Source organism: Geotrypetes seraphini, chromosome 3, assembly GCF_902459505.1.
Source record: "Geotrypetes seraphini chromosome 3, aGeoSer1.1, whole genome shotgun sequence".
Lineage (NCBI taxonomy): Eukaryota > Metazoa > Chordata > Amphibia > Gymnophiona > Dermophiidae > Geotrypetes > Geotrypetes seraphini.
The window spans coordinates 191,047,536-191,066,527 of NC_047086.1; the positions used below are offsets into that span (position 1 = coordinate 191,047,536).

The 18,992-nt window shown below is 43.1% G+C and overlaps 1 protein-coding gene across 2 annotated transcripts in view; it reads left to right on the forward strand.

The window, feature by feature from the left end:
* The window catches only part of NCKAP1L (NCK associated protein 1 like), a 265,246-nt gene that overhangs the window by 135,790 nt on the left and 110,464 nt on the right, over positions 1–18,992 (forward strand). For both annotated transcript variants that reach the window (XM_033938673.1, XM_033938674.1), the window contains 6 exons: positions 2,914–3,046; positions 5,714–5,795; positions 8,330–8,388; positions 12,858–13,003; positions 14,375–14,507; positions 17,442–17,561. In XM_033938673.1, coding sequence (XP_033794564.1) covers positions 2,914–3,046; positions 5,714–5,795; positions 8,330–8,388; positions 12,858–13,003; positions 14,375–14,507; positions 17,442–17,561 — 673 coding nt within the window. The remainder of the gene's footprint in view (positions 1–2,913; positions 3,047–5,713; positions 5,796–8,329; positions 8,389–12,857; positions 13,004–14,374; positions 14,508–17,441; positions 17,562–18,992) is intronic.

Here is an 18,992-nt window from a genome sequence, read left to right on the forward strand (position 1 = left end):
GAGAAACTGGAATACAAAGATCGACTCACAAGACTGGGATTGTTCTCCCTTGAGAAAAGGAGACTGCGAGGGGATATGATCAAGACCTTCAAAATACTGAAAGGAATTGACAAAATAGAGCAGAAAAAACTATTTACATTGTCCACTTGCACACGTACAAGAGGACACGAAATGAAGCTGAGAGGAGACAAATTCAAGGCGAATATCAGGAAGTTCTGTTTCACGCAGAGAGTGGTGGACACCTGGAATGCTCTCCCCGAAGAGGTTATTGCGCAATCGACCGTCCTAGGATTTAAAAGCAAACTAGATGCACATCTCCTTATGAGAGGCATAGAAGGATATGGGTGACTATAAATTATGCCAGGTGTACACCTGGGAGGGCCTCCGCGTGTGTGGATCACCGGACTTGATGGACCGAAGGTCTGATCCGGAGATGGCGCATCTTATATTCTTATGTTCTTATGTAGCAGATGTTCTCCAAGGACAGCAAGATTCTTATTCCAGCTGCCCCCCCCCTTCCTCTTCTTGGTATTGCATTCTATCAGCTTTAGTATTGTACTGATCTAAGCTTCTAGATTGATTGCTGGGGAGCAATTCCCATGCTTGGCTCCTTAGAAGACATCACCTATCAGTTGAAATATGCATCCTGCTGTCCTAAGAAAACATCTGCTACAGGTGAGTAACTTTGCTGTCTGTACCCTTCTCCTCCACATCCAACTCAAGACTCTGTTCTTTGCATCTTGCCTCACCGTACATTTGGAATAGACTTCCTAAGTTGGTAATGTTATGTGATTTCTCTGGCCCTTTTCAAATCCAGGCTGAAAGGCCACTTTTTTGAGGCAGCTTTTAACTCCTAACCTCTTATTCACCTGTTCAAGTACCCATGTTATTTTAATCATTCCCATAATAAGTGAACCTCCCTAATCCTTTATTTAGTATTGAATAGCTTGAAAGCTTTTTTGAGCAGGGGATTGTGTATAGTACCAGATACATCTAGTACTGCTTAGAAATAATAAATAGTAATAGTATAGTATTCAGCATGACTCTCCTACTGCCTGTTGACAACCTCTTTGGATCTCTCTTGCTTACAAAACTGCCTTTCAAAGATATCATTGTGGCTATCAGATCATTATATGGTCCTTAATCCTGAAAAATCTACTACTTGTTAAAAATCATTTCCATCATTGGTCCCTACATTCTGGAATACACAGATTCCGGTAGTCAAGTTGTTTCGTTATTGATTCCCAGTTATCGTTCGTCTCGCAAATATCAGCTGTGGTTAAATCTGGCTTTTATGCCCTAAGGAGACTTAAAGCAACTTGTAATCTTATTAAGGAATTGCTATTAAAACTTTTTTATGCGTTTATAAACTGAAAATTAGATTACTTTAATGCAATATATGCGAGTTTGCCTAAAACACAATTGAAATGTCTTCAGACATTACAAATTACGGCAGTGAGAGTGCTAAACAATCCACGGAAATATGATCATATAACTCCCTTACTAAAACAGTCACATTGGCTACCAGTCCATTCGCGGATACAATTCAAGATATTAACTTTGACGTATAAAACCTTACATACAGGTATTCCTGATTATATGGCATCGTTAATTATTCCATATTCCCCATCAAGGGTTCTTCGATCTTTACAGGACAATACTTTAGTAATCCCACACCCCTCAAAAACAAAATGGAAGAGAACTAGAAATTTGGCATTCTTTGCAATAGCTCCAACCTTTTGACACCTATGGACCAGCGGAAATAAAATAATTATTTTGTGGACCGGCACCGGTCCACGGACCGGCAGTTGAACACTAGGCTAAGTCGTGCCCATCTCCACCCCAGACCCCGCCCCCATAATAGTACTAATTGTACCATTTTTTCCATTCATTTTTCATATATACACACACAATATAATTGTATTAACACATAATGGTTAACCACAAAATTAAAATACACAAAGCACACTGTTTGCTTTTCAACATTCATTCCTACCAGAAAACAGATAACCCCATGTAAATACAGGACCAAAAACTAAAAGTACTAATATTTACAAACAAACCCTAAGATGCAAGACTCTGCAAGCAGTACAACCCCAGAGGAAAAGAAACAAATGCCATTTCTTCCTGAACAGACAAATCAATCACTAAATAAAAACAATAAAAGCATTCCCCCTACCGTTGGTGTCTCTCTTCCTCCATGCTGTGCCTTGCCTTCTGGCCTGTCCAAGTGGTAATCAGCTCATAAATCCAATCTATAGTTCAATTATCCTGGGAAAAATGTACCCAGTAAATGCTAGCGTCAACCTGCTCTCCCCTTAGTTTTCAGGGACACTCCATCACGTGCGGGAAATCAACCTGAGCCCCCCCAAAGGCCCTTCCATTCCTTCGCTGGCTGCACCTGGCCAGTACAAAACTCAGAAAGCCGTGGTCAATGTATTTGGGATCAAGGGTGTGAGTGGGGGGGGGGGGGCTAAATCCAACATAAATGATCCCCTCCCTGGCCACAGTCAAGAAGTTTGCTCCGTACTGGGGGAGGGGCAGAGCTGCCTCCCAGGAACTTCTGGGGCCACGCCCAGTCTGGCCCCTTCCAAAAGGAAAATGGCTCTTCGGGCTTTGAGATGGTGAGGGGAACACGTGTGGGTCGAAGGAACCTTCATACCCGGTTCATTCAGGTAGGTCCCGACTTCTGCATTGAACGCTGAGCGGCCGCCTTTGGTCACCAGCTCCCTGATGGCTGTGGGCAGTGGCTCCTCACGAGCATCCTGTGCCTCCTCCAGAAGCCTTCCCTCTGACGTTGCTGTTTCAGCTGTGCCATGCCCCCTTGATACTGTTGGTCACCAAGTGGGGTCATCCTTTGCCTTGCTTTTCTTTAGGCTGTGACTCGGTCCCTCTGTTTCTCTTTCTTGGCAGGAACATTGCTGAATTGATCTTCTACATGGAAGAACTGAAAACCCTGACACACCACTACCTATGGGTGATTCAGAAATATTATATCCAATACCTGTCCAGGTTTGATGCTCTGGTGCTGAGCGATTTCATCCAGGTACAGTAAACAAGAAGTTAATGTGTTTTCAGTGATAAATATAGCATAATTTGAGGGGTGACAGATCCCCAGCCATATATCCTACAACTATAATTGTATTGATGGGTTCTGGTGATATGGAAACTAGGCAATCAAATAATGACCCACTGGTCTGTAGATCTCTAGATGTGATTACAACATTATTCGGGGAGGAGGGGGGAAATGTTCCTTATAGGTTAAGAAATCTAAAGAAAGTTGTCCCTCTCCCTTTTTTGTCCTTGCATTTCCTACTTTTTGTGATATCTCCTTCCAAATTCTCTGTATACCTCTTTCTCTCCCGGTCTATATTGTATCCCTAAAGGCTGGAAAATACAATTTTGTTTTAGTTTCCTTCTGTTCATTTAGAATTCCAGCTCAGCTGGAACTGACCTCTGTTGAGCAGCAGTGCCTGTTTTTTCTTTTTTTTTTCCATATCTTTATTCATTTTAAAAACCAACATCAAGTGCAACATATTATCAAACAATGTACAAAATAAACAGCACTTAATTCCATCAATCAAATGATATAATAAATACATATCCTTTCCCCCCATCCTTTCATACAGTATAAAGATAAGCAAGAGTAATACAAATGGTCAAGACCAACAAATTACAATCAAATAATAATTTAAAGGCATATCCCCCCACCCACCCCTCCTGGATGTGTATAATCAAAGGGCTAAAACCAATAATCAATCTTTACAAAATTTTGTCAATGGGTCCCAAACATCCTTAAATTTCTTATAATGTCCCAATTGTATTACTCTCATACGTTCAAATTTATAAGTTTGGCACTAGGATTCCCACCAAAAACTATAGTTTAACCTGCAGCAGTGCCTCTTAACAATTATTGTACCTCTGAGGTGTGGTAAAACCTTGAGCCAACTCTGTCTGGGCAAGAGAGTGGAAGCCAGAACAAGGAATCAAACCAAGGTCTTCCACACGAGTGGAAGCTGGTCCCTGAAAAATCACTTTAAAAATAAGCCTTCCCCTTGGTAAGAAACCTGGCATTGCTGAGGTTAACAGCATATCTCATGGTGGGGGAGGAATACAAGATGGCGGACACTATGTAGCTGTGCTCGGCAGGCTCAGCGTTTTTTTTCTTCATTTCAATAACTCGAACCAGATACTTACACTATCGGAATGCCTCATACGAAGAGGAAGGGGAGTGTGAGAGCGGGGCAATTGCCGCTGCTCACATCGTCTCCTGCCCAGCAGACAATTCAGCAGTTTCTACAGCCGCTGAGCCCAGCCAACGCCCAGATATCCCCGCGGCGGGAGAGTTCCGCGTCGGACCTGAGTGAGGGAGCACTCGGGTCTCTGGACTTGATGACATCACTGTCTCCACCGCATCTCTCTGCGCCCCCCATGTCCAGCAGAGGCGCAGAGTGTTGAGCTTGGCCCCGAGGGGGAGGAGCTGGAGACCCCGGAGCAGGCAATGGGAGGAGCTACTGCCCTAGCTGGAACGCTGGGTGGAAGGGCTGCTGAAGGAGAAGGAGCACCAACAAGCACCCCAGCAGTGACACTAGAGATACTTTTGGAGGCTATCAAGAGACTGGATGTGAAGGTGGAGAAGACTGCCTCAGATATTGAGGTAATGGTTAAGAAAATGGATAACTTTTCTGATAGTCTGGTAAAAGTCAAGCAAGAGTGCATGGACAAAATACAAACTGAGTCAGCTTCATTGAAAAATTCAATTACCACTATTGTTAAAGAACAAAATTCTACTGCCCGTAAAATAGAAATGATTGAGAACTTTAACAGAAGATTGAACTTGAGAATCCTAAATTGCCCAAGGATTTCGGCAATATCACCCATTGAGATTTTTAAAAAATTTCTGGTAGAATGTTTGAATTATCCGCAAGATCAGATTCCGCCCCTAAATAAAGTATACTTTTTACCTACTTCAAAAAGAAATTCAGATATACCTAAGGGTGAGAACTTGGTCACTGATAAAGACTTGCAAAATCTTATGGCAATATTAGAGGAATCATCTATGGAAGTTAAAGAAAGAGGAACTTTAATTGTTAACTTTATCTTTGAACAAGATCTTAATGCAGTTATGAGGTTATTCTTTAAAAAGTCTGGATCACTTTTTTGTGGTCAACGTTTATGGTTATATCATGATGTAACTAGAATAACCCAGGAAAGACGGAAAATGTTTTTGGGCATGAGAAGAGACAAGGAAGCTAGGTGCTACTTTTTTGCTAGCTTATCCATGCAAATGTGTTATTAAGTTTAGGGGTCTGAAATATGTGTATTTTACACCAGATCATCTACGTTCCTTTATAGATCTCAAAGGTTTATCTAGTGGAGGGAATGTAGCTTAAAGGAAATGCTGGGTCGTAGCGTTTAAGTCTTTACTTTTTTGTTGTATTATTGTAATATTACTCCCTATAATATCTTTGTTTTCTTTTTCCTCCTCCTAATTGAGGTCTAAGGAAGAGTTAAGTTTCATATATATATTTATTTTAAATATTGTAATGTTTAATGATGTTTTTCTTTTGGAACATGATTCTGTATTTCTAAACCAAGTAGTTATACTTGTAAAGTATGTTAAATTCAATAAAAATAAAGTTAAAAAAAAACAAAACAGTATATCTCATGGTGCATATGTCATTCTAAGGATCAGGTGGTTCTTCTCTTTTAGAATCTGACCGTCTGCCCTGAGGAGGAATCCATCATTATGTCTTCATTTGTCAACTCTCTGTCTTCTCTCAGTGTCAAACAAGGTAGTGTCGCCTTCATTTGCATTTCTTTTTTTATTTCTTAGCAGTCTCAAGGTCCAAACTCCAGGCTAGAACTAGGTCAGAAAACCTGATTCAAGTACTGATTTAATAGCAAATCATTATAAACAGTTTGGTTTATGTAAACGATACTTCCCTGAGAAAATCTATATAGGAAGAAGCAAGAAAGCCACAGTGATGGAATAAACACATATTTATAAAGTGAAAAGGATTGTGATACAGTTATTAAGGGGTCAATATTCAAAATGTTTTAACAGAGCAGAATTAATTTGTTGAGGGTCCCTAGGCACACAAGTCCATTGGGCCCCCTGCCCTGCCCCACCTCAATTCCATTTCCTATTAATAAACAATTATCAACACAGCTACAATAATAATTTATCCTAAAGCAAAAATAAATAAATATAATTTTTTTCTACCTTTGTTTTCTGGTTTCTGCTTTCCTCATCTTCTCATCATTGTCTTACTTCCATTCACTGTCTGCCCTCTCCTTCCATATGGCATCTTCCCTCTTTCTATTTCCCTTCAATAAACTGTCTATCCTGTGCCCCTTCTCTCCTTTGTACATGATTCATCTCAGCTTCACCCTCCTCTCCATTCTTCTGGTCTGGCATCTCTCTCTCATTTCCTTCCCTCCCCCAATGCCCTAGCATCTCTATCCTCTCCTTCTCTTCTATCTCTAACTCTCCCTCCATGTTCTGGCATCTCCTCTCCTTTCTTTCCCTCTGGTCTGGCATCTGTATTCCTAGTTTCCCTTCCCTTCCCCATGCCCTGGCATCTCTCTGCTCTCCTTCTCTTCCATCTCTCCCTCCATTATCTGGCTTCTCCTCTCCTTACTTTCTCTCCCTTCCTTCTTCCTTTCCCCTGGTCCCTCCCCCTCCATGGTCTGGTATCTCTTTTTCTTTCTTCCTTTCCCTCCCTCCCATGATCTTGGCATCTCTCTTCCCCTCCTCCCCCTTCTCTGGTCTTCCTTCTCCCTCCTTCCCTCTGTCTCATCAATTGGGTGCAGCAGCATTTCTCTTCCCCTCCCCTTCCCTCTCCTCTCCCTCTCTGTCTCACACATCTGTCAGCAGTGCACAAATTATTTTCTTCCTCCTGGGCCCCCGACTGCTTGTCCGAAAACATAAGGGGGGCCCACTATCGTTAGGGGAAGGCAAACAGACTGTCTGGGCATCTCTTCCCCTTCCCTTTCCAGGGCTGGCGTGCGGGGGCAGGAAACAGGGCAGGCCCCCCCCCCTGACTGTGTGGTGAGGTGATGTAAGCTTCCCTGCCTCTCTCCCGCCGCTGCCGCAGCCTATAAGCAAATTGAACCCATGCCACGGGGCTGCTCTAATACTGTGCATGCCTTCTCCTCCCTCTCCCTCATGATGTAACTTCCTATTTTGGAGGAGAAGGGAAGTAGGCACGCACAATATTAGAACAGCCCCACTGCATGGGTTCAATTCGCTTACAGGCTGCGGCAGCGGTTAACGGAGAGTCTACTGTAGTGCCATTGAATTAGTGCTGATTGTTGCAGTACTATCTGGTTAGTGCCAGGGCAGTGTGAGAGTGGAGTCAGGTAGGAACCTTTCTGGGTGACACAGATATTCAACACTGGTACTTGGATAGGTTTATTAAAAGTTTTAACTGCACTTCGATTTATCAACAGCAAAATATATAAAAACCAAAATATATAAAAACAAGAAACGAAAAGAACGCCATTTAAAATAGGAAAGCAAAGAAAAGACAAAGCCAAAAAAAAAAAAATCCAAGTAATCTATAAATCTAAAAAACTAAAAATTAAATAATTTTTGTTTAAAAATCTTGTTTAAATAGTTGCCAAAAACCCCCCACCAGGATCCTAAGTCACCAATCCTCTCATAAAAATGCTAAACCAAAAAGATGCATCTTAACCATTGATCTGAATTTTACATAAGATAACACAGAACAAATTGTGACTGGAAGGGAATTCCACAGGCAAGGAATTGCTGCAGAAAAGGCAGACTTCTGCATAGATGCTAGACGTACCAAATGAACAGCAGGTAAAGCAAGTTGGTGAGCAGTCAATGAACGTAGGCTATGAGAAGACTTATAGGGAACTAATAATTTTCCTAAATAGTCTGGTTGACCTGATTGTAATGCTTTATACGCAAGCGTTAAAGCCTTATGCATAATGCAAAATTTAACGAGTGGCCAGTGATATTCCTTTAAAAAAGGAGAAATGTGATCATATCTTCGAGCATTAACAAGGACTCCAATAGCAGTATTTTGGATAGTTTGCAGTTTCTTAATCAAAACTGATGGCAATCCAACATAAACAATGTTGCAATAGTCTAATCTGGATAGGTTCCAGCACTGAATATCTGGGCCTAATTCAGCCTGCTTACAAAATTGCTGACTGCCATGGGCTGAGTATTACCCCCCTGAGTTTCTATATTTTGTATCACATTAGAACCATTTCGGTCTCAGACCAAGTTGCAAACAATATTAGAAACCCAAAAGAAAAAAATATAGTGATCAATAAAGATTTTTCCTTCCTACAGTTGACAACAAAGAGAAGTTTGATTTCATGGCCCTGAGACTCGACTGGTTCAGGCTACAGGTAATGTTCCATCACAGGAGTGAAGTAAAGGTGCAATACTGTTTTTCAGTATTGCCATGCTTTGATTGGAGGCCATGATTGAGAATGGTTGATATGGTCCGAGACTGTTTAGATTGTGGTTGCTGGGCCTGCTACCCATGGTTTGACTATGCTGTGTTTGTGGCATGTCCACTGATCATTGTGAGAATGGGTGAGAGTAGTATAACAATATTTGGGTTATTTTATTAATAAAAGCTTGAGTATCTAACTTAGCTTAACAGTCTACATTTTAGGTAGCGGACCTTCATACAGGTCTAACTATCTAGATTATCAGTTGAAAATCATTATTATAAACTGATTTATATTCAAGTATAGGTATTGGTGGTCCTGTGGTGAGCCAGGACAGGAACAATCCTTCCTTGTCCTGTCCTAGCTGGTTCTGTGTCCTCCTCCCCGACCCATTACAGGCCTCCCCTGGCCTACCTTGAGCCCTGGTGGTCCAACGGTGAGTGGTGATAGGAGCGACCCCTCCACCCCACAACACCTTCCTCAAGCTCCCCAGACCCTGGTAAAGCCTACCTTGCACGCCCTGATGGTCCAGCAGTGAACCAGGGCAAGAGCAATCCTCTAAGCTCCTGCCTCATGAAATGCTGCTAAAGAAAATGGCTGCTGTGAGTTCCTTCTGCAACCTCGCAAGACCACGGGAAGGTTGGGAAGTTCTTAAAAGTTAGAGGACTTGGACAGTAGGCATTGATTTTTGGCACTACTGGCTAAGTATAGGCACTCATGCACCAATATTTGATTTTTTGGACCTGGCACATTTGATGCTGATGTGTCTCGATGGTTCCGGTATGTTGGTGCTTTCTTCTATTTAAAGTAAGTCTTTTGGCTTACTGGACATGTTCAGGAGTTCCCATGGTCTGATCTGCTGCTCCTCCTCAGTTTTTTGTCAAATCTTCTGATACCTACAAATGAAGAACACAATGGTCCACTCAAAAAATAATAATAAGAGAAAGAACAGGAACGCATTCTACAGAGAACACTCCCACAAGACTGAATGTAGAAGGATTTCTACTTCTGTACTGCCTTGAAATTCTACTGCATAGCAGCTCTTTCAGCTATGCCAACTGCTTTCTCCCCCCCCAAGACCCAGCTTCAGTACTGTTGGGGGAGATGAACTGATAGCACCATTTATAGGCAGCAGAATACTCTGCCCCTGAACCGACCCCTTAATAATAATAGTACTAATTGTAATACCATTTTCCATTCATTTTTCATATATACACACAATATAATCTTATTAACAACACATAATGGTTAGCCACAAAATTAAACTGCACAAAGCACACTGTATGCTTCTCAACATTCATTCTTATCAGAACACCTGGCCTTGGTCACACATGCAGAACACAGATAACCCCTATGCAAATGCAGGACCACAAACTAAAAGTACTAATATACACAAATGAAATCTTAAGATGCCAGACTCTACATGCAGTAAAACACCAGAGAAATAGAAAGAAATTAATTTGTTTCTGAACAATACAAAATATAGACAGCAGATATAAATTCTCAAAACTGACACATTTCAATCACTAAATTGAAAATAAAATCATATTCCCTACCTTTGTTGTCTGGTGATTTTATTTTTCTAATCATCTTTTCCCAGGCTCTGGTTGCACTTCTTTCTGTCTGAGCTCTTAAATGTGTTTCCAGGGCCATCTTATCCATTTGATGTTTTTCTCTTCTTCTTCACTTTGTGCCCTACATTCATCTTTGGCATTAATTTTTAACATTCAAAATCTATCTACCTTTCCATGTCTTCCCTTCACATGTATCCCATGTTGTTCTTTGCATTCCCAATCATGTGTACCATCTTCTCCATCTTCCTTCTCCCCTAGTCCCATCTATCCATACGAAGCATTTATTTTATCCTTTTTCCCTGCCACAACCATTGCTGTGCACTATCTCCTCCCTCTCTCTCTCCTTCCCTTCCATCCCTGTGCACCATCTTCTCCCTCTCTCTTCCTCTCCCATGGTCTGCCATCTATGTCTTCCCCTTTCCCCCCTCCTATGGTCTGGCATCTTTCTCCTCTCCTTCCCACAGCTTGGCATCTCTTTCCCATATTCTGGCATCTCTCTCTCCTTCCCTCTCTCTTCCTGTGGTCTAACATCTCTCTACTTCTCTTCCCCCCTTCGTGCGGACTGGTATTTCTCTCTCCTTCCTACGGACTGGTATTTCCTCTCCTTCCCGCAGTCTGGCATTTCTTTCCTCTCCTTCCCACAGTCTGGCATATCTCTCTCCCTTCCTTCCCTTTCGTTCCCTGGTCTAGCAACTCTCTCTCCTTCCCCTTCCAGTGGTCTGACATCTCTCTTCCTCCTTCCGTCTCCCTTCTTTGAGTCATCTCTCCTCCCTCCCAGTGTAACATTTCTTGCTTCCACCTCTCCACCACTATCATGTCCAACAATTCTCCCTCTTTCTTCCTTTTCCCATGAAAACCATCTCTCTTTCCCTCCCACTCCATGCATGTATGTCCAACAATTCTCTGTTTATTTTCCCTCCCCCACCAGCAGCACCTCTTTCCCTCACTTCCTACCACCCCACCCATGCAGCATATGCCCTTTCCTGTCTTCCCAAACCCCCAGCACATGCAGCATCTGTTGTTCTTTGCATTTCCAATCACCCGAGCCCATCCAGTATCTGTTCTTCCCTGCCTTCCCAACCCCCCCCCCCCCCCCCAGCCAGTGCAACATATGGCAACGAAGTGAGCCTGCTGACGTTGGCCTGCCCCAGGAGTCTTCATTCTGCAGCAACTCCCTCTTTCTGAGTTGACAGACCACTTCAGAATGAAAGTTTCCATGGCAGGCTGACAGCAGCAGGTTCACTTTGTTGCCGCTGCCACATGCCCAAAGATTTAAAATTACAGAGACGGGGAAGTGGTAGATGGGGAAGTCGTGAGAGCCATAACTGACTCTTATGACTTCCAATTGTTGGGGAAGCCATTCCCCTTGTGGCTCCTCCCCCCCATTTTGACACCTATGGCACCATTTCTCTTTCAGTGTTCCTGCTCAATCAAACATGGCCATAACTCCAATAGCAGGTTTGTAGAGGCTTGGGGGTGGGGGGGAGAATATGGCCAGCAGACCATGGACTGTTTCACCAACCACACTCCTCTGGTATCAAGGCAGAAAGGCAGCAAGAAAGGCAGGCTAAGAAAGGCAGCAAGATGCACTTATGGTGCACTCAAGATGCACTCATGTGCTAAGAAAGGCAGCAAGATGCAGGCTCAGAAAGGCAGGCAAGAAAGGCAGGCTTAGAAAGGCAGCAAGATGCACTCCTTCCAGGGTATGGCACTCTTCTCCTTAATAAATCCATATATAGATCCTCATTAATTTATATACATATATATAAAGAGAGATTGAGAGAAAAAAATGTTCGAAACCTCCTCCTTAAAATTGGACTATAGTACTAAGACTGTCTTCAATATATATATATATATATATATATATGACTCATCTCCTTAAAGCACATGTGTCAAACACAAAGCCCACGGGCTGAGTCTGGCCCGCCTGGCCATTTTATGTGGCCCGCAGGAGTTCTCTCGGAATTTCCCCTTCTCACGACCCAGCATGTCTTCCCTCCCGTGCCGATCCAATGTCGCCGTCATGCTGGAAAAATTTGCTGGCCTCGGCAGTGATTCAGCAACGTTGTCTGCAGCTCACCTTCCTGCTTTCTGTCTGCCATGGTCCACCCGGGCGGAAACAGGAAGTTGCGTCTTTAGCATGCACTAATCTTTAGCATGCGCTATATCGGTTAGCGCACCTTAATAAAAGGATCTCTCTTTAAAAAAAATTCAGCCTGCGACAGCCTGTATTTTAGATTTTGGCTCCTTATGTGATTGAGTTTGACACCCCTGCCTTAAATACACCACCACATAAAACAAATGCTGGTATAAGCAGAAGTAAACAGTCCAGCAATACTCTGCACAAACAAAGTCCCCCAGCAATCTCTTTCCTGGAGCCCTGTCTCCAAAAATAGCATGTCCAGCGATCAAGCCCTACCTCATCCCAGAGACTCAATTGCTGCAGCTATTGGTTAAAACCAGCATCAGTGCTCATCTGCATTTACTCAAAAAGTTCATACAAGATATTGTCTCACTCCTCCATCCACTGCAACCCTCTCCAGATGTCTTTCACCTAACTTTTAAGAACTTCCCATTGTCTCCTTCCCAACCCTGAAGCCTACTCTACAACTTAGAACCCCATTTTGAGAATCTGGGCCTTAGTTATAGAATGAGGGGGGTAATTGTTTGGGACATTCCCACTGATTTAATTCCATTTTTATTTCATGTGGCATGGCTTCTGTGGCTGATAGAGACTGTGACAATATGAATACAGCAAGCATTGCATTTTTCAAAGCTCTGCAGTCAGTGGAAGAAGTTGTGAGCTTTTCAGCAGTTGTCTTTTCTCATTCTTCATTACTCCACCAGGCTTACACCAGTGTGTCTAAGGCTCCCCTGCAGCTACGGGATAACCCAGACCTAGGAAAAGTCATGAACACAATTATGTTTCATACTAAGATGCTTGATTCCATTGAGGAGCTTATTGTGGAGACCTCTGACCTCTCTATCTTCTGGTTTGTATAATCTTTCATGGTTTTCTTTTCATAGTCTCTTTCTGTATCACCTGCCCTAGATGCCTCTACAGCCATGGACCCCCATGTTTTTCCCATTTCAATCACCCTCCCTCCCTAAACAACAAGTTGCTGACACTGTTTAGGTATTTAAGGAACTCAGTTCGTGTTAGCTTGGATCATTTGGTAGACTTAATAATGTTGCATGAGAAAAACTAACACCTACTGATTAGGCTCTTAGTACATGTGTACTGAATTCTTGATGGGGCTGTAGCTCCTAGAAGAACACCATCACTGGAATAGATGGGAGAATAGGGTTCTAAATATCCTGGGATAATGATGAGAAAGAGAGAGTAGGTAAAATAATGTTCGCACCATGTACTATGCCAGTGTATTGCAAACTGTGTGCTGCAGTAGATTCCAGGTGTGTCTCGATGAGATGCCGGTAAAGAGGAGAGGTCCCGGTGCGGGCTGACTGCTTATAGGATGTGCCTCTCGCGGCGAGAGGCATTTCCTGTAGGCAGTCAGCTGGCGTCGACGACTCTCCTCCTTGTAGGTGTCTCTCCTCCTCTCCCCGCACCTCCCCTCCTCCAGGATCCTCCACCGAAGTGATGGGCTCAGGGTCGCGGCCAAATGGGCCTCTATGCCTACGCGGACATCGACGTGATGGTGCCATAAATGAGTGTCAACGTCCGGGCACTTCTGGATGCCTTCCAGCCGGGGCACTGGGTTTTCTTGACGCTTTGTGATATTTAAGTGACCTAGTGGTTAGAACGGCTGAGTTTGATCCCAGCCTGCTCCCTGTGACCCTGGGTAAGTCACTTAATCCCTCCATTGTCCCAGGTACCACAGTTAAATTGTTAGCCTGCCGGGACAGATAGAGAAAATACCTAAGAGTACCTGATTACTATTGTATTGTAAACTGAAAGTTCATGAAAAGGTGGTTAATAAATCTCATTACATAATTGGAAACCATTGTATCTAGCATAGCCTAGAGGTATAATACATTTAGTAAACTGTAATACAGTATGTAGGGTTACCAGACGTCCGGATGTCCCATTATTGATAAATTGGGGGTCCACATCTCTTTCTCAGGCAGCCTTCAGGGTTTCTTTTAAATCCCTTTAATTGGACCTGCCGTGTTCCCCCCTGTGCCAGAAGGGCTGTGCCTGGGTCCTGCCAGCAATTTTAACATTATAACGATTCCATGAAGCTGCTATTTCAACTTAATTTACAAACCTTTCTGAACAAAGTTGGCATATTTTTTTCACAGTTCCTGGTCATAATGCATAATTATAGTTTTTACTGTGGTCTAGAATTGTTAATTTTTTCTCATTTGCTGTTTGTTCTTTCACATATCTTGATTCATTACAGCTTTCACATTCGCACCTTTGAGAAGATGTTTTCACAAACAATGGAGGAGCCCTCGGCCTTGCGTTATTCTATTTCCTTTCCTATGATCTGCGCACACTTTATGAACTACACTCATGATATGTGCCCAGAGGAGGTCAGTAATAAAGGAGGGAATTAGGTCAAGTAGTAAAGATTATGACCTATTGGAAAGGCTTGGGCTCAGTCTGCTCTTGGCTTTGAAAGGAGAGGGTAAACTTCATCTATGATGTTACACTGTGTAACATATAATTATATACCTCTTTTCTTGGACAATGATCAACTTAAAGTGGTTTACTGCAAAAATAATATACCAGTCACTATTCAGCCAACTTGGATGATATTTTTTATGCACTGACCATTGGGGGCTAAATTAAACCCAGATTTACAATGCCAGGCCATGTACAAGCATTGGCATTGAATATCCGGGTTTGACCAGACTTCTGGCTCCCAGTATTTATGTGGGGCCCGACCAATATTCAGACAGTCACACCCATAAGACACTTATGAGGGTCCTAACTGAATATCAGCTGGAACCCACATAAGGATAGCTAGTTAGGCTCTCACCTTCTGATTCTCATCCATCCTTCTTGAGAACAAGGCTGCCCCTCCAATCTGTTCTCATCTTCTTTCCTAAGAGCATTATTTTTTCACAACATGGACCTCCCCTTCCCCTGAAGCACTCCTACCAATATAAGGAACAAAGGGCAGGAAGGGATCTCCATTCACTCCTGCCCTTTGCACCCTAGACCACTAGGGATTTTAAAGATAAGCACAGGGGTAGGGGGGTCTCGGTGAAAGGGAAAGTCCATGTTGGGAAAAAACAGTGCTTAATGGGAGGGGGAGGGAGATAGCAGTGGCGTACCTAGCATATGTGACACCCGGGGCCCATCATTTTTTGGCACCCCCCATCTGTAAGAAAAACATGATTTTTAGTAACAAGCCACACGTCACACATGAGTATCTAGGAAAAGGCAGCATCTTACATATTGCAGTGAGCAGTACATCAATACACCCATTGTAAAACTAAACAAGCCAGACTAGTATAGATCAATCCTACACCGTCAATCCTAACAGAAAACCATGTCTTTCAAACACACAGAACACAGAAAACACCTTCGCCTACTATGGAATATGTAATCACAAACTAACCCCTCCCTCTTTTACAAAACTGTAATGTGGATTTTAGCCACGGTGGTAACAGCTCTGACGCTCATAGAATTCTGAGCATCAGAGCTGCTACCACCACGGCTGGCGCTAAAAAACACTCCACAGTTTTGTAAAAGGGAGGATAAAATAGAAATACATAGACAAAGTTAAATTGAACCAGCATGAAGCTGGACTCTGCATAAAATGCAACACCACAGAAACAGTGACACATGATGTCATCAGGGATGCGGCAGAGGAAATTAGGCCAGTAGAAGGCCCGAAGCAGCGTGTTTAGTGTGCCTGGGATGCTGCTGGAGCTGCCAGGTTTGTCAGCCATCTAGCGGTGGGAGGGTCGGCTGGGAGGGTCAACAGGGGTTTCTGTTGTGCCGGGTAGGGTCAGTGGGGGGGGGGGGAGTCACGGCGTGTTAGTGGTGTGCCTGGGGAGGGGGGATTCGCGGCATGTTAGTGGTATGCCTAGGGTTGGCGGCGGGGGGGGGGGGTAAGGGAGGAGGAGGGAGTCGCAGCTGTTACCTGGCCGAGCCGCGCATGTGCACTCCTGCGGCCACAGACCTACAGATCATGGAAGCACGCAGTTAAGAGTGCGCATGCACGGCTAGGGTTTTATTATATAGGATGCAATCATTTCTCAGGTAGTGACTGCAACTTTCTCTTTCTCAAACAAAAAAGTAGACAAAAGTGTTGGTTTCTCTGAACACATATGAAATATTCCCCAATGATGCCAAGCATTTCCTGAAAAATTAAGAAAAAAGGAGATCCCCCAAAGCCAAAGCTCTAGGTTTCAACTGAAGAAAGGTCTTTTGCTGCAATTGTGTTGTTCTGACAACATTGGGCAATATCATAACTAGCCATAAAAAGAAACACTAAGCCCTTCTAATCTGGGTTCTCTTTGGAAGTGAATTCAACCTTACTAAAGGCAAATATGTGAGATTTCAGTTTAGAACACAAGATGGCAGCATTTTACAAAGAAACTCAAGGACAAAGGGTCATGGTATGAAACTGGAAGGGATGTGAAAGCACAGATAAAATGCAAGGAAATATTTTACCAAGGGAGTAGTTGGTGCCCAATAATAGTAACCAAAACAGTTCTAGAATTCAAGCAATTTTGAGGATTAATACAGAGGGTAGTACTAGTAAGGGGGGGGGGGGGGGGTAGAGAGGAAAAACAAGAATGACACTACACTTCTCCCTCCGAATTCACAGTGATAGGGGATTAACAGAACTGCAAATACAGAAAAACCACAAATAACTTTTTCATATGTTCTTCGCTGTTTTCTATTAAAAACCATCATGAATATGGTGAAACCACGAATAACATGGTGGGAGACATGGTCTATTCCTGAAGGAGAGGCAAAACAGGGTGAAGAAAGTGCTAGGAATCAGTGATTTTCTCTGTAAACGCTTGGAATCAGCAATTTCTCTATGCAAGTTGATGTAATTTGGGGGCAGGAGCCAGCAAGCTAAAAACCATGAATAATTGAAACCGCGAATGCTGAAACCGCAAATACTGAGGGAGAAGTGTATAAACAGGAAGCTTATAATGCTTAATCTGCTGTCAACTACTTTTGGCCACTCTAACATTTTAAGAGGGGGGGGGAATTGGAACTAGTATATTGCCTTTTTATTCAAAGTGGTTTACATATATGCAGGTACTTAGTTTGTACTTTGAGCAATGAAAGATTAAGTGACCTGCCCAGGGTCACAAAGCACAGTGCTGGGATTGATCCCACAATCTCATGATGCTGAGGTAGCAGCTATACCACTAGGCCATGCCTCACCTCTTAAGAGTAACTGTATGGAGGTTGGGGGGGATAATGTGTGGGAGTGGGAGCTAGAACATATGTGTTCTTTCCTCATTAACCGTGTTTTTTCCTCCTTCTGGCAGAACCCCCACCTGAAGAACTGCGCAGTTGGTATGTGCAATACTTTCCTGGAGGAAATTACCAAGCAAGTGTGTAACTGCATTATGGACATCTGTGCGGAGCAGAGCAACCTCAGCAGCCAGGCATGCCATGTTCTTACAGAGTTTACTGAGAACAATTAAAAAAAGGAAATGGGCTATAGGCAGACCAGTTTTAACTAAAAGTCCAGAGATCATTGTTAAAGCTGATTTACCTGTGAAAATAAAGGTTTTGAAAATTTCACACCCTCACGGGGAGAGGGTGGAGACGGGAACACATTTTTCCCCATGTCATTCTCTAGTTTCTAACTTGGACTTTTTTAAAAATAAAAAATGGCAAATAAAGTTAGATGTCCTGGTGGCCTAGTTGTTTTGGTGGCCAAGACGTTCAAGTAGGGGATTATAAAAAAAAAAAATTATTTGAACATCCTGTTCAAAAATGGCTGTTTCTCTGCTTCCGACTTTAGACATTTTTCAGGAACCATCTAAAATCAGATTTAGTCTTATCAAAAATGGCCTTTATGTTATGTTACTAAATGATGGCAAGTCATGAAGAACAGACTTATTTTTTAAAAAAAAAATTTATTAACTCTATGAACATACAATACAATTCAGACTCAAGTAACAATAAAAATATCCAGCATCATGGAATAAGAACAGCTCCAAAACAATAAGAAAGTAAAATTCCCCACCTGGTATCCCCCTCCCCAATCCAGCCTAACAGAATCCCCCCTTCCTCCCCCAGAGTAAAGTAGTAAATGAAAGCAGATAAAGACTTGAACGGTCCATCCAGTCTGCCCTGTAATTGCATGCATTACAATTTCATGATTAAATTAAAATGTCTTTTTTCCTTTTTATTTCTGGGCCATAGACCTTAGAAATCCACCTTAGGTTCCAACTACTGGAGTTGCCGTTGAAGCTCACTCCAGCCTATCCAAACCATCTCCTTTGCAGGATTCAGACTGTGAAAGTTTGCCCATTTATATTCTAATTAGAGAACGGTTCATAGACAACCCCGCGATAGACAAAGGCACGCGCCGACAACTGAGCGCAAGACGGAGGCGTGCGCTGAAGAAAATTACAGGTTTTAGGGGCTCCGATGGGAGGTTTTGTTGGGGAGCCCCCCCAATTTACTTAATTGAGATCACGCCGGCGTTGTGGGGGGGTTTGGGGGTTGTAACCCTCCACATTTTACTGTAAATTTAACTTTTTCCCTAAAAACAGGGAAAAAGTTAAGTTTTCAGTAAAATGGGGGGGGTTACAACTCCCCACAACGCCCCCACAACACGGCGCGATCTCTATTAAGTAAATTGGGGGGGCTCCCCAACAAAACCCCCCATCGGAGCCCCTAAAAACAGTAATTTTCTGCGGCGTGCGCCTCCACACTGCGCTCAATTGTCTGTGCGCGCCTTTGTCCCGGCGCGCTTTTGACCTGACACCTTAGAGAACCTCTGTGTTCATCCCACGCGCTTTTGAATTCTGCCAGTTTTCCTCTCCACTACCTCCCTCAGGAGAGCATTCAAGGCATCCACCACT